This window comes from Lissotriton vulgaris, chromosome 12 (genome assembly GCF_964263255.1).
Source record: "Lissotriton vulgaris chromosome 12, aLisVul1.2, whole genome shotgun sequence".
Classification (NCBI taxonomy): domain Eukaryota; kingdom Metazoa; phylum Chordata; class Amphibia; order Caudata; family Salamandridae; genus Lissotriton; species Lissotriton vulgaris.
In genome coordinates this window covers 58279288-58295067 of record NC_141700.1, presented here as the reverse complement: position 1 = coordinate 58295067, position 15780 = coordinate 58279288, and the positions used below count along the sequence as shown (strand labels likewise).

The following is a 15780-nucleotide window of genomic DNA, read 5'->3' as shown; positions in this document are numbered from 1 at the left end:
CTGCTTCTCTAATGTTTATGGACAAATGTCGCCCCTGCGCGCCCGCTCAAGCGCTGAGTCCACAGGACCAATATTCACTGGAGATTCCCAAGAGGAGGACGGTCCCACCTGGAGATAGCACCTCCTCTGTCCCTGCTGCTTGGGAATTGAACCCAAAAACATTTCAATTTCTGGGGTCTCCTCAGGACAGGGGCCTGGTTTGGCACATTTGAGATTAATAGAAACTCGATCAAAACTACTTCTAGGACAGTAGATCGAAGATCCACAGGATTCCATTTCTTGCGGGCACCTTGATGGATTCAGAGTTTCATGCTTAGTTTTGCCCATCTATAATTAAATCCTGGCTTGCAAATATTTTTATGAGGTGGCAGTAGTTGCCAGGATCTGTCCCTAAGGGGATTCCAAAGCACCCAAATGATGGCTGTATTTGACTGTCCTGGCAGTGGATGGGGTTGTGGGGAGAAAGCCCTCTAGGTTTCCCCGGTCCATTCATGCTTAGCTGCTCCAGTCCAGGTTTTTTCTCAAATTGTGGGACTTGGAGGATAATTTATCCCATTATAAAACCAGCACTACAAGTCCCAGAATGCAAAGAAAAACCATGAACTGGATCAGCGACTCGGGCATGGATGTGGGAAACTTGCCAGCGTTTCCATTGCTTGCATCAGGGCCAGCTCGCTGCTGTGACCTGCCCCAGCGGTGGCTTCGCAAACAGGAAACGCGCCGTGTGATCTTGTACATTCCGTCCTCTTCATTGGCTGCCCTCAGCACCCGCAGGTCCTGTTTACGGCCACACGCGCGCGGTTTCCTTGGAGCTTTGGAGGAGGGAAGAGAAGGCGCCTAGATTCTCGTTTTCTGTCTTATTGGCAGTGGCTGTGAGAACATCACGAGCCCGTGGGAAAAGCCCGGCCGCCATTTCCCGAGTTCGTGCGCTGGGGAAGTTCGAGGTCAGGTTTCTAGTTAAAGAGTGTCAGTTCAATAATTCACTTATTCAGCGATGTCTCCGAGGCGCCTCCAACAAGCACATGATCTTAGCGCCTAGGGCAGATGCCAGTCTTCGAGGAGCAGCATCACGATTGCAAGCTAGGCGCCGTGCAAGGGAAATCAATCACTTGTGCAAGAGGCCTTGGGTATACTACTCACCAATAGACACCAACACATTCTTTTTGTCAAGGAGAGGGGTGAAAAGTGTCAGCTGAAGAAGCTCTGAACTCCTCTGTCACAAGTAACCATCATCATCATCTTGCGCTCGTGCAAAGACAGCTGATGGTGGCGCTGGGCACTCGTGCAAGAGACTGAGCGGTGGCGTTGGACACTCGTGCAAGAGACAGTGGGTGGCGCAGCTGAACCCTGTGCAAGAGAGGGAGAGAGCGGTGACCCTGGTGGACACTCGTGCAAGAGACACGAGACCTGAACGAGGTGCTTGGCGTTGGAGCTGGGCACTAGTGAAAGAGGCAACGGACGGCGGTTCTGCACTCTTGTGCAAAAGACACCAGATGGTGCCCGACAGAAGTGCTGGTCATGTGAGTCAGGCCAAACGGATTCACTGATCACCTAAGAATCACCAGGGCAGGGGATCGACGCCCCCAGTGAGACCCGGACTCTGTGGTGACCTCTGAGGGAAGAAGCACAAGGATGAGGAGGGCGCTGCTGTTCATCACGCTCCTTGGGGTCGCCTCTCACACCAGTGCTCACGAGCCCGGACCCGACGAGAAAGAAGGTAAGTGAAGTGAGGAACGTTCACTGAGCTCTTGGGGGCACTGGTCTGTTTACTTAAAGCGACACTCACCCGACCTCCATTTCAGCCACTCACTCACCTACTCTGCTGGCACTCATCCACTCTGCTGGCACTCATCCACTCTCCAGTGCTGGCACTCCACCGCCCTCCACTTGTGTCACTCATACACTCTCCGATCCTGGCACTCATCCACTCTCCAGTGCTGGCACTCCACCACCCTCCACTTCTGCCACTCACTCACCTACTCTACTGGCACTTAGCCACTCTCCAGTGCTGGCAATCCACCACCCTCCACTTGTGTCACTCATACACTCTCCGATCCTGGCACTCATCCACTCTCCAGTGCTGGCACTCCACCACCCTCCACTTGTGTCACTCATACACTCTCCAATCCTGGAAGTCACTAACTCTCCAGTGTTGACACTCCACCACCCTCCACTTCTGCCACTCATACACTCTCCGATCCTGGCACTCGTCCACTCTCCAGTGCTGGCACTCCACCACCCTCCACTTCTGCCACTCACTCACCTACTCTACAGGCACTTAGCCACTCTCCAGTGCTGGCAATCCACCACCCTCCACTTGTGTCACTCATACACTCTCCGATCCTGGCACTCATCCACTCTCCAGTGCTGGCACTCCACCACCCTCCACTTGTGTCACTCATACACTCTCCAATCCTGGAAGTCACTAACTCTCCAGTGTTGACACTCCACCACCCTCCACTTCTGCCACTCATACACTCTCCGATCCTGGCACTCATCCACTTTCCAGTGTTGGCATTCCACCACCCTCCACTTCTGCCACTCACTCACCTACTCTACTGGCACTTAGCCACTCTCCAGTGCTGGCAATCCACCACCCTCCACTTGTGTCACTCATACACTCTCCGATCCTGGCACTCATCCACTCTCCAGTGCTGGCACTCCACCACCCTCCACTTGTGTCACTCATACACTCTCCAATCCTGGCAGTCACTAACTCTCCAGTGTTGACACTCCACCACCCTCCACTTCTGCCACTCATACACTCTCCGATCCTGGCACTCATCCACTCTCCAGTGCTGGCACTCCACCACCCTCCACTTGTGTCACTCATACACTCTCCAATCCTGGCACTCATCCACTCTCCAGTGCTGGCACTCCACCACCCTCCACTTGTGTCACTCATATACTCTCCAATCCTGGCAGTCACTAACTCTCCAGTGTTGACACTCCCCCACCCTCCACTTCTGCCACTCATACACTCTCCGATCCTGGCACTCATCCACTTTCCAGTGCTGGCATTCTACCACCGTCCACTTCTGCCACTCACCTACTCTGCTGGCACTCATCCACTCTCCAGTGCTGGCACTCCCGCACCCTCCATTTCTGCCACTCACTCACCTACTCTACTGACACTCATCCACTCTCCAGTGATGGCACTCCACCGCCCTCCACTTCTGCCACTCATCTACACTGCTGGCACTTATCCACTCTCCAGTGCTGGAACTCCACCACCCTCCACTTCTGCCACTCATCTACTCTGCTGGCACTCATCCACTCTCCAGTGCTGGCACTCCACGACCCTCCACTTTTGCCACTCATCTACTCTGCTGGCACTCATCCACTCTCCAGTGCTGGCACTCCACGACTCTCCACTTCTGCCACTCACCTACTCTGCTGGCACTCATCCACTCTCCAGTGCTGGCACTCCCGCACCCTCCATTTCTGCCACTCACTCACCTACTCTACTGACACTCATCCACTCTCCAGTGATGGCACTCCACCGCCCTCCACTTCTGCCACTCATTTATACTGCTGGCACTCATCCACTCTCCAGTGCTGGAACTCCACCACCCTCCACTTCTGCCACTCATCTACTCTGCTGGCACTCATCCACTCTCCAGTGCTGGAACTCCACCACCCTCCACTTCTGCCACTCATCTACTCTGCTGGCACTCAACCACTCTCCAGCGCTGGCACTCCACGACCCTCCACTTCTGCCACTTATCTACTCTGCTAGCACTCATCCACTCTCCAGTGCTGGCACTCTACGACCCTCCACTTCTGCCACTTATCTACTCTGCTGGCACTCATCCACTCTCCAGTGCTGGCACTCCACCACCCTCCACTTCTGCCACTCATCTACTCTGCTGGCACTCATCCACTCTCCAGTGCTGGCACTGCACGACCCTCCACTTCTGCCACTCATCTACTCTGCTGGCACTCATCCACTCTCCAGTGCTGGCACTCCACCACCCTCCACTTCTGCCACTCATCTACTCTGCTGGCACTCATCCACTCTCCAGTGCTGGCACTCCACGACCCTCCACTTCTGCCACTCATCTACTCTGCTGGCACTCATCCACTCTCCAGTGCTGGCACTCCACGACTCTCCACTTCTGCCACTCACCTACTCTGCTGGCACTCATCCACTCTCCAGTGCTGGCACTCCCGCACCCTCCATTTCTGCCACTCACTCACCTACTCTACTGACACTCATCCACTCTCCAGTGATGGCACTCCACCGCCCTCCACTTCTGCCACTCATTTACACTGCTGGCACTCATCCACTCTCCAGTGCTGGAACTCCACCACCCTCCACTTCTGCCACTCATCTACTCTGCTGGCACTCATCCACTCTCCAGTGCTGGCACTCCACGACCCTCCACTTCTGCCACTTATCTACTCTGCTGGCACTCATCCACTCTCCAGTGCTGGCACTCCACCACCCTCCACTTCTGCCACTCATCTACTCTGCTGGCACTCATCCACTCTCCAGTGCTGGCACTCCACGACCCTCCACTTCTGCCACTCATCTACTCTGCTGGCACTCATCCACTCTCCAGTGCTGGCACTCCACGACTCTCCACTTCTGCCACTCACCTACTCAGCTGGCACTCATCCACTCTCCAGTGCTGGCTCTCCACCACCCTCAACGTCTGCCACTCACTCACCTACTCTGCTGGCACTCATCCACTCTCCAGTGCTGGCACTCCACCAAACTCCACTTCTGCCACTCCTCTGCTGACATACCATAAAATAACATAAAGGCTATATTTACCAATAGCCCAATACCAATTGCCAAATAACCAGTCAGTTGGCAGTGAAGAAAGTTCAATCGTTATTACACAAAATACTTTATAGAGGAGCCTCTCCCATCCTCACCCCTCACGGTGTGTGGAGAAGACTGCTGGCTTACATTCAAAACGATACATATATACCTTTAGGCTGGTACATGAAGTCACCGTACAAGGAAAAACACTACTTGGCTCTTGGCCCTAGGAAAGGACCATATATGGCACACATGATTAGTACAAAGCTCTGCTTTAGTTATTATTGGGGAGGTCGGTAGGGGTGACTCCCTTTCATCTTAGTGCCCGGGAGTGCAGGCACGGCACCTTCAGGAATGCGCTTATCACACCCGAAGCCAGATGCAGCGAGCGCAGCGTTTTGCTAGCTTTAGCTCCTGAGGCACAGCCGGGAGCAGGGACAAACAGCTTATTTTACTAGTATCTAATACTGTTGTGAATTGTTTTTAAAATCGCCGATTCTGTTGATCCCTCGCCACTCAGCTGATTGCTTGCTGACGTGGACAAGGTCTTACCAGCTGCCGCGACGTGATTGGCCTGTTGCCAGGACACGCCAACTAGCGAAGCCACGCCCCCTTTCACACAAAACGCGCGCTGACTACGAGCGCAGCGTTTTGCTAGCTTTAGCTCCTGAGGCACAGCTGGGAGCAGGGACAAACAGCTTATTTTACTAGTATCTAATACTGTTGTGAATTGTTTTTAAAATCGCCGATTCTGTTGATCCCTCGCCACTCACCTGATTGCTTGCTGACGTGGACAAGGTCTTACCATCTGTCGCGACGTGATTGGCCTGTTGCCAGGACACGCCCACTAGCGAAGCCACGCCCCCTTTTAACCCCTCCCCTCCTCCCCCACAAAGCATGAGCCCCCACCGGAAGTGCAGCGGACGAGCGCAGCGGGCGCGACGAATGCGCACCGAAGGCGCGCCTAAGGCAAGCCCGTCTGCGCCCGTCCGCGGCAGACCGGGGCACGGGGCCACTACCCCTGCTCATTTCTCCACAAATGCCTGCCCCAAAACCTCAATTGGGTACACTAAAGGCGACCTACTTGCCCTCCGCCCTAATACAGACACAAATTGTCGTCATACGATGTTAATAGATTCTACCATGCCTCACTGTGGATCCTGTGGTTACTCCATTGGTGAGGGGAAGAAAGATGTAGGGAGTCTAACAAATATGAAGTGGATGTTGTTAAACTGTAGATCCCTCAAAAAACACAAACTTGAGATATACGATCTGATATTAGAGGACAACCTTGATGTGCTCCTCTTAACGGAGACATGGTTAGATGAGGCCTCTACCCCTGAAACCCTTGAAGCCGTTCCCGCAGGATATTGCCTGCTCAGAATTGATAGAGAAAGACAAATAGGGGGGGGATTGGCTATAATTTTTAAAAGTGACCTTCACTGCACCTTAGAAAAGACCACATTGCCCAACTGTGAAGGTGGCTTTTTCACGATAAAAGTCAACCCCAAATATACTATTAATGGACTCCTCTTATACCGGCCTCCTAGGAAGGCGTCACAGTTCTGTAACCTTTTAACAGAGCTGATAACTACGTATACTCTGCGGTATAAGAAATTTCTTGTATTAGGAGATCTAAACTTACATTTTGAAAACCACGACTGTAAGGTGGCACAGGATTTGATAGTTGCAATGAAGGCTCGGTCACTTAAACTTCAATCTATGGCCCGTCTCATCAAGGTGGACACCTTTTAGATCCCATTTTTGCCAACTGGGAAGGAATTAAAACAGCCACGCCACTGCAAATTGCCTGGTCAGACCATTTTGCCATCCCGTTTGAAGTGGTAGTTGATCCTCAGGTTGACAGTGGGACTAAAACTCAGCCTGTGAAACATAGAAACTGGAAGAAGTTTACACCAGAAAATTTTAAATCTGCCCTACTTAAAGACCCGCCGCCCTTCAGCGACACCCTGCTTAAAGCCTGGGATCACTATGAGAACTGGGTGTCTAGGGCTCTGGATACAATAGCTCCCTGGTCATCCAAACCTCCCGTTAGGAAAAATAAAAGTGCCCCCTGGTTTTCTACGGAACTTAGGGAAGCCAAAGCTAAGTGTAAAAATACTGAACATCACTGGAGGAAAAATTATACTCCAGAAGATAAGTTGCTTTATAAAAGGAATTAAAAACCTATTATAAACTAGTCAGAGCAGCCAAAGGCGCTCATTACAATGGACGCATTGAGTCGGCCAAAAATCCCACGAAAGAGCTCTTTTTGATCTATAAGGAGCTCACTATTTCAACTAGGCTTGAGACCCAGGATAACTACACTAATGAAATATGTGAAGACATCGCTGACTTCTTCATAAAAAAAGTGGATTCTTTACATGCCACTTTCACAGGAGGCATGTTGACCACTGACCCAGTCGTGGGAAGTGTCGGTGCTATAAAGGCCTCTCTGACCCAGTTCACTGTTCCTGAGAGGGCAGACTTGCTAAATATCATCAATGGCATTCAATCTGTCTCCCCCCTTGATGCGATTGCCCCCAATCGCTGTAAGACAGTCATTTACTGTATGATTGAGCAACTGGAACACTTGATTACTCTATCCTTTCAGGAATGCCATGTGCCTGATACCTGGAAAATGGCACTAGTAATACCTCTGAAAAAAAAGGCCAATGCACACATTTCTCAGCTACAAAATCTTCGTCCTATCTCTCTCCTCCCCTTTTGTGGGAAGGTTGTGGAGAAGATAGTAAACAGCCAACTTATGAAGTTTGTGAAAGAGAACTCGCTTCTCCACTTCACGCAATCAGGGTTCAGTGCAGGCCACTCTACTGAGTCGGCGGTTCTATTCTCCACAGAATGTTTAAGACAACTTGCAGATGAGGGGCAGACAGCAGCATTGATATTATTAGACTTGAGTGCAGCTTTTGACACCGTGCTGCACTCAACGCTGCTGTCTCGCCTCTCAGATCTGGGAGTAGATGGGCCAGCTCTGAAATGGATGGTATCCTTTCTAGAAAACCGAAGTTTCCAAGTACACTGCCCTCCATATAAATCATCTATCCACAAATTAAAACATGGGGTACCACAGGGCTCAAGCTTGAGCCCCACGCTTTTTAATCTTTATATGGAGCCACTAGCCCATATAGTGGAATCTTTTGGTGTGGATATCGTCACATACGCTGACGATACCCAATTGATAATTAAACTCACCCACAATCAATCAGAGGATGCCATCAATTTTTCCAATTGTATGCGTTCTCTGGCAGGGTGGATGCATAACAATTGCCTACGCCTTAATGGCGAGAAAACAGAGGTGTTGATAGTGGGCAAATCCCCTTCTGTCTGGTCGCAGGCTTGGTGGCCATCAGAGCTGGGCGCGCTTCCCCAACCCGCTAACCTGGTGAAAAACTTAAGAATATGGTTAGATGCGGAGCTTTCCTTTAAGCAACAAATCAGTAAAATTACGGGTAAATGTTTCGGTATTTTAAAAACTCTCCGGAAAGTCTTAGACCTTCTCCCCATTAGCGCCAGGAAGACACTCATCCATGCCCTGATTACTCCTCACCTGGATTACGGCAATGCCCTTTATTTAGGACTAAGCTGTAAATGTCTACATCAATTACAGTGTGTCCAAAATGCCGCGGCCCGCATGGTACTGAATCTGCCTCGCAGGGCCTCCGGTAAAACAGCACTACGAAAACTCCACTGGCTCCCTATTGAGGAACGTGTTAAGTTTAAAGCTCTATGCTCTACCCATCGTATTGCCCAGGGAAAAGGACCTAGTTACCTACGCAACCTGCTGACTATTCACCGCCCCACCAGGAACCTTAGATCCGCGGGAGCGATGCTGTTTAAGCTCCCTCGCGTACGTAAGACCAGGATGGGAGGTAGCTCCTTTCGCTTTCTTGCAAGCAAGCACTGGAACAATCTCCCACTAGATCTACGCATGGAGCCCTCTGAAACAAGATTCAGGCTCAAACTTAAAACATACCTTTTCCCAAAGTAATAATGGTTTTGCTCCCCTGTTCCCGTGGGGGCTCCTGATCTCGGCCTCTTGATATATTGCAGCATTTCTTAGCGCGGGGACACACTGTCATAAGTGTAACCAAGCGCTTTATAATTGTTTTTATTATTATTATTATTATTAGATGTGACCTTGAATCCCAAGACAGAGAAAGAATAGCGTGCATTCAGCTGCCTCTGCAAATCAACTTAACTAGGGCCTGACAGCCATTGGAGGGTAACACGTGATCACTGTTCGTGTCTAACACAGATAGAGGGAAAGATGGCGTCCGTATAGTTTTCGGCCTACTCGATACAAACAGAGCACACAAACAGCATTAAGCATGGGCGAATTTTGCGAATCTCGCGTTCGCGAATTTTGCGGATTTGCGAACTCGCAATTCGCAAAATCCGCGAATTCTCGCGAATTTGCAGATTTTTTTTTTGTGTTCGCGCGTGTTTCTGCCAGTTCGCGAGGGTTTTGTACAATTTCGCAAAACGCGAACTTACCTGTCGGGTCGCAAGTTTTGCGAACTTGTTGTTTCTACGTGTCCGGCCTGTTTGGGACACTCTTCTTCATCACTGCCACTCTCTGTCACCACTGCCACTCTCTGACTACTCATGCCACCCTCTGGCCCACCCATGCCACCCTCTGTTTCATCACAGCACCCTCTGGTTGTCCAGTTTTACATTATTGTGGCAAAGCAAAGCACACCTTCCCTGCCTCAAGTGACCTGAATTAATTTGGGGCTGATTAATGTGTCACAGAATATTTTTTTAGCTGGCACCTGCTTCCTTAGTGCTTCCTGATTAGTGATCTTTTGCACTTGCTAAGTGCTTTCATTGTTGCAAAATTAGTTACAACACCTGCCCTGCCCCAACTGACAATAATGAATTAGGGGCTGATTAATGGATTTGAACTTCCAGCCTGGCTCCTGCTTGTCTCCCTTAGCTGTAATTCAGGACCTTTGTGGCATATGTGTAACTATTCTGAGGTTCAGAGCAGGGTCACATAATAGTTGCAAGTAGGCAACTGAACTCTGGAGGGCCCCCTCAGGAAGCACTACAGGAAATGGCTACTAATGATGAGCCTGAACTTTTGAACCTGGTAAGTAGTTTCAATTTTGCTAAGATCGTATTTCTATAATTTTGCGCTTATTCGCGGGGCGCAAAGTTGTACTGGGAAGCCGCGAACTCACGCGAACAGTGCGAGCAAGCCATAAAATCCGCTGCTCGCGGATTTGCGGATTTTGCGGGAGATTCGCGAATCTCGCGGATTGCGAATTTACCGAAAATCCGCAAAATCCACGAGCGAAACAGATTTTCCGCCCATGCTTAAACAGCATATACCCCCACCAACTAGCAGGAAAAAGTAATAGATTAAGCTCTATGTATACCTATATACTAGGGATATATAGATACATCATGCTAACACAATATATATATATATATTCGATCCATACCACTAATATAGGGGAAATCAGACTTTTATCCCTCCCTACTCTGCTGGCACTCATCCACTCTCCAGTGCTGGCACTCCACCACCCTCGACTTCTGCCACTCACCTACTCTGCTGGCACTCATCCACTCTCCAGTACTGGCACTCCACCACCCTCAACTTCTGCCACTTACCTACTCTGCTGGCACTCATCCACTCTCCAGTGCTGGCACTCCACCACCCTCAGCTTCTGCCACTCACTCACCTACTCTGCTGGCACTCATCCACACTCCAGTGCTGGCACTCCACCACCCTCCACTTGTGTCACTCTTACAATCTCCGATCCTGGCACTCATCCACTCTCCAGTGCTGGCACTCTGCCACCCTCCACTTCTGCCACTCACCTACTTTGCTGGTACTCATCCACTCTCCAGTGTTGGCACTCCGCCACCCTCCAATTTTGTCACTGATCTACTCTGCTGACACTCATTCCTTTGTAGTGCTCACACATTCTGCCCATTGCAGACACACACCCCTCACTAGAGCTGTCACTTACCTGTTGCTGACACTCACCCCCTTCAGTCCTGACGCTCTCTACCCACTAATGACACTCACCCCTTCCAGTGCTGACGCTCTCTGCCCACTGCCGACACTCACCCCTCTTCTGTACAAAACCTATGTTGGACACGCACACACCCTTGCACTATAGTGCAAGGGTGTGTGCATTGACACAAGGCAACCCTAGGTACTTCAGCACTAGAAGAGAGGGCAACAGCACCATACCCTAGTAGAAATGGTGCTTTGTTCTCTCTTCCTTTCCAGTAAATCTGTCCCTTCACTCCTCCAGGTCAGGCCCTCCTCACAGATGCTTCCTACCAGCATGATGGACATGTGACCCTCACACCTGGTAGTCCTCATGTCTTAAGTAACATCTACTATACATCAAGTTACACACTTGTGTCACTCATTGTCTCTGAATATATTTGTGATGTGCAGCACTCCACATTGGGATGACAGATACATGTGAGAGAGGGGCTAAGGAGAGGCGAGGGGCACTATTGAAAGGTGGATAAGTCACACTGGCACTTAGTGGCTGGCACATCGACACGGCCGACCAGGTCTCACCCTATGGCATGGCTCCAGAGGGCGGAGAGGCCACCATCTCCCTGGTTTAACGATGAACTTAAAGCCATGAGACGAGAGTGTAAAAAGCTCAAAAGAACTTGGCATAAACATTATCAACCAGTGAATAAGGAGCCTATAAAAAAGAACACTCCTCTTGTCACAGAGGGATAAATATAGTGCAAGCAAATTCTTTAGCCAGTGAAAATCTGGGGTCTGAAAATTAGTCTAGAGAGTTTGAAAAAGTAAAAAAAAAATTACGAATCCGTTCACTCTCGCTCGGACATTAGAAGCTTCGCCTAAGCTCTGCTCTCCACTATGTGACACTTTTTAGAAGAACATCTGTAATATTGTGGAGGCATTGCGTGGTTCGGGCTCATAAAACATAGCCCAAGTTTGGGGACAAGAGGTTGGTACCGAGATCAATAAGAAGCCATTTAGGTGGTCCGATAACAACCCTTCAGCATCTAGTGCAGGGGTCTCCAACCAGTAGCTTGTGAGCTGCTGTAGCTCTCAAGCTAACTCTGAGTAGCTCACCTGTGTGCAGCCCAGCTTATTAAATTAGAAAGCTTTTGCTTGGTTGAATTAATATACGTATAGAAAAATGGAGATAATGCAACAAAATAACCATTCGTAGCTCTCAGTGCGTTTCATTGAACATAAATAGCTCTCAGTACAGAAAATTCTGGAGACCCCTGATGTAGTGGAACAGTTGTCCATTTCCGGACAGCTCCCCCCTCCTGTTGCTCGCTGCTGGAGGTCTCCCCTTTTTCTTTAGAAGACTCAATTTAGCCCTTAGAGTCTGCAAATCGGGTCCCCCAAGGATCCATGTCCTCCTCAGACTCTAGCTAACCACGCGGAGGCTATCAATCCTGCACTAAATACATTATTAAATGAATTTTTATGACAGGCTATTGTCCCAAAGTGCTGGTCGAGAGCTAAGCCGATGCCGCTGTTGAAGAAGCCGTCTGCGGATAAATCCATCTTGGCTAATTATAGGCCGATCTCTTTGCTGCCGGCTTTCTAAAAAAATCTTGAGAAACTGATTAATTCTCAGCTTTCCAATTATCTGGTGGTCAATCAGCTGCTTCATCCATTACACTCGGGTTTTCGCCTGGGTTTCAGCACAGAATCGGCTTTAGTTGAAGTTTCCGATGTTATTAAACTTGCTGTGGATTGTTGATAGAAGCTGGCCTTACTGCTGCTGGACCTTTCGGCAGCATTTGATAAAGTCCCATCCTATCCTGCTGCAACGCTTGCAGGATATCGCGATAGGGTGGACTGCTCTGATGTGGCTACGCTCCTTCTTCTCAGATAGATCTCAATCAGTGTGGATCCCACAATTGACATCTGAGTCCAAAATCTTCAAGTATGGAGCTCCTCAGGGCCCGGCATTGAGCCTGATACTGTTTAATATCTACCTTGTTCCACTGCCAGCCTTGGTGGAGTCTTTTGGGGTGCAGATTATTTCCTTTGCCGATGATACACAGTTAATGTTAACGTGGGATGGTGAGGTTTCAACTACCCAAGTTAAATTTAAGTTGTGTCTTTCTGCAGTGTTTAATTGGATGTCTCAGCTCAATCTCCAATGTAACACTAGCAAGACGGAAGTGTTGGTTTGTGGTACACCCTCCTCCTCAATGGGGTGCTGATTTCTGGCCCAACTCGTCCCCCTCTCCTCTGACTCTTTCCACTGTAGTGCAAAATGTAGGAGTAAGACTTGATAATAATCTCACTTTCAAATCTCTAGTTGAGAGTGTGGTTGGGTCATCTTTTGGCCTCCTCAGGATGTTGAGGAAGTTGCTGTACATGCTTCCTGCTTCCTGTCAAAGCATGGTGAGCCATTTTTTGATAACGTCCCGGCTGGACTATGTGAATGCCCTTTACTAGGATCTCCCGGAGTACTTGTTGAAAAGACTGCAGGTGGTGCAGAACGCTGCTGCTCGGCTTGTACTCACGATTCCTTGTTATAGAGCTGTGAACGCCAATCTTAAAGACTTGCATTGGTTGCCGGTCAAGCAAAAGTGAAATTTAAGCGACTTACCTTAACCCACAAAGCTTTTTATGGGCTGCGACCTAACTATTTGTCCAAGAGGCTACCCCCAGCTTACAAGAACACTGAGCTCTACGGAGGTTTTGCTGATAGAAGTGCCCACGGCAAGGAAGAAAAGATGGGGCGATTCTTCCTTTTGTTCTATGGCTACCAAAGGCTGGCACTCTTTGCCCTTGTCTTTCCGAGGCATTAAGGATTCGGAGTCTTTGAGATGTCAGTTGAAGACCTGGCTTTTTTCATAAAGTGTTCTAACTCTCCCCTGTAGATCCCTTCATCTCACCGATCTGTTAGTGCCGGCACACTCTATCAAGTAGCTGTGCACTCTATAAGTGTTTTTTGAAGTGCTTTGAAGGAGTAGTGAGGAAATCTGTGGAGAAGGAGCCCTGGGGCCAGTGCTTAATTTGTAAAAAATAGAAGTGCCCGGGCTCTCTTCAGAAGGTCACTTCCGCTTGCACCGCTCATTGCTGCTGTCAGTGCTGCCAATACCAGGAACAGCACAACTACTAACCATCACACACCTACAAATGCGACATTTCTGACTATTCCAGACACCAAAGCTATAAGAATGGCTTTGGCGGCAGGTATTAGTCATTTTTAAAGTGCATTTAATTAATAAACAGCTGTTGTTATGCTCGTCTCTAAATGGGACAAAGAGCACCATCATGCAGCAGTCTGTCATAAGTGCCTGTTTTGACAATTAAGTGCTGGTGCCGAGCACCGGAAACCACCAGCTCAAATTAAGCACTGCCTGCGGCGTGCCAGGAGTTACCAGCGATGAAGCCAGCCCTGTCCATCCCGTCCCATATAGTTTCACCCTACACCTTGAGTAGTGTTCCATCACCCGTGGAGGGTCAGGAATCATGTTGAGTTATCCTTCGAGGTCTACATTCCTGCGATATTGCAGTGTAAAGACCTGTCCTGGCCCAATCCCTAAAACTCACTTCTCCAGTTGCTACTGGGAACTGCTGGGTCATGTTTGTGTCCCAGGTGCTTCGTCACAAGGTCTCCTATGTGCTTGTGTCCAGTTTCGCCCTGTATTTGACCACTAGTTGCCTAGTAGCCCTTTGATTGGATAACGTCATTCCGTCTTTCCATACCATAAATCATACTGTTTCCTATTGGTTGGAAGGCCATGTGTTGTTTTTAGGTTGTGGGTGTTTGTGTTTAAAATGTTTCTGTGCGTTGTGACTTTTGTGGCTAGTGGTTAGTTGCTGTGTCTTGAAACCACAGAGTTGTGCCCCAGGGCCGGACTGGCCATTCTGGCACACTGGCATTTCCCTGATAGGCTGCAGGCCAGGGTGGGCTGCTTTCAGAGCAGGGTGGCTGCCAAGACCCCAAAAGGCCCCAGTAACCCCATTCTAGGGAGTCTCTCAAAACTCGTAATGGGATAATCTTCTAAATATTCAATGAGTGGGAGTTAGATTGATTGCATTTTACTGGGCTGTTGAGGCGTGAAAACTGTACATCTTATTGTGTAAAGTGTTCTGTCTTCTCATGTTGCAGGTCACCTCGAACACAGGTATGCTAAGGTCGGTGATGACGTTCACCTGCACTGCCTGGATTTTGACTCCCATGCTCCCGTCGAATGGAGAGTCAATGGCTCCGCCATAGCCAGGGACGACCGTGTGCTGAAGATCAGTGGCGCGCTGCTGACTGTGCTGAGAGCCCAGCTTTCTGAAGGAGGAGAGTACAGCTGCCACCGACCAGGCACCGGCGAGGCCTTGGAGCGAACACGTCTGCAGCTGGGCTGTAAGGAAGATTCCGCAAGAGTCTGCATGCGCATGGCGCGTCCCTTAATTGTCCATAATGCAGCCATCTTCCGAACTCTCAAATGCCCCTCCCCCTTCTTGAGCTGTCCCTGGTTAGAATCCTGGGAAGGCATGCTAGATCCATCCATTCATGCATTCATCCATCCACTCATCCATGCTTGTGTCTGTCTCTCCTTCTGTATGGTCCTGATTAGGATCTTGGGGGACAGGGTTGCTCCGTCGCAAAGTCAGCGATGTCCCGTCCATCAAATTACAATTCCATTATATCCTATAGCACTTGTAATACGGCGGACGAGAAATCCGTCATGTTTGTGACAGAGTATCCCACCCACCATCATCGTAATCAGGCCCTATATATCTGTCCCTCCTTAAGCCTGTATGTTTACTTGTCTATTTATATTTAACACCTTCGCCCCTGGGCTAATTCCCCCGTGGCGCGGGGGAGATGTGGGCGGGCTCGGCTCCTCATGCAGCCCGGTGGCGCTGTGCTAATGACGAGCTGAGCTCACCATGACTACGCCCGTTCCAATGGAACACCCAGCACAGCAGGGGAATTATCCCCGCGTGGGCGTTCCGTAACTGTCATGACGAGCTCAGCTCGTCATCAGCACGCAAGAGG

General features: G+C 49.7%; 1 protein-coding gene across 1 annotated transcript in view; it reads left to right on the top strand.

Annotated features, from left to right (window-relative positions):
- Positions 1-982: 982 nt before the first annotated feature.
- Positions 983-15780, top strand: part of EBI3 (Epstein-Barr virus induced 3) — a 37941-nt gene continuing 23143 nt past the window's right edge. Inside the window, exons 1-2 of the mRNA XM_086947082.1 lie at positions 983-1717; positions 14896-15141. Of these exons, the coding sequence (XP_086803208.1) occupies positions 1633-1717; positions 14896-15141 (331 nt within the window). The 5' untranslated portion in view covers positions 983-1632. The remainder of the gene's footprint in view (positions 1718-14895; positions 15142-15780) is intronic.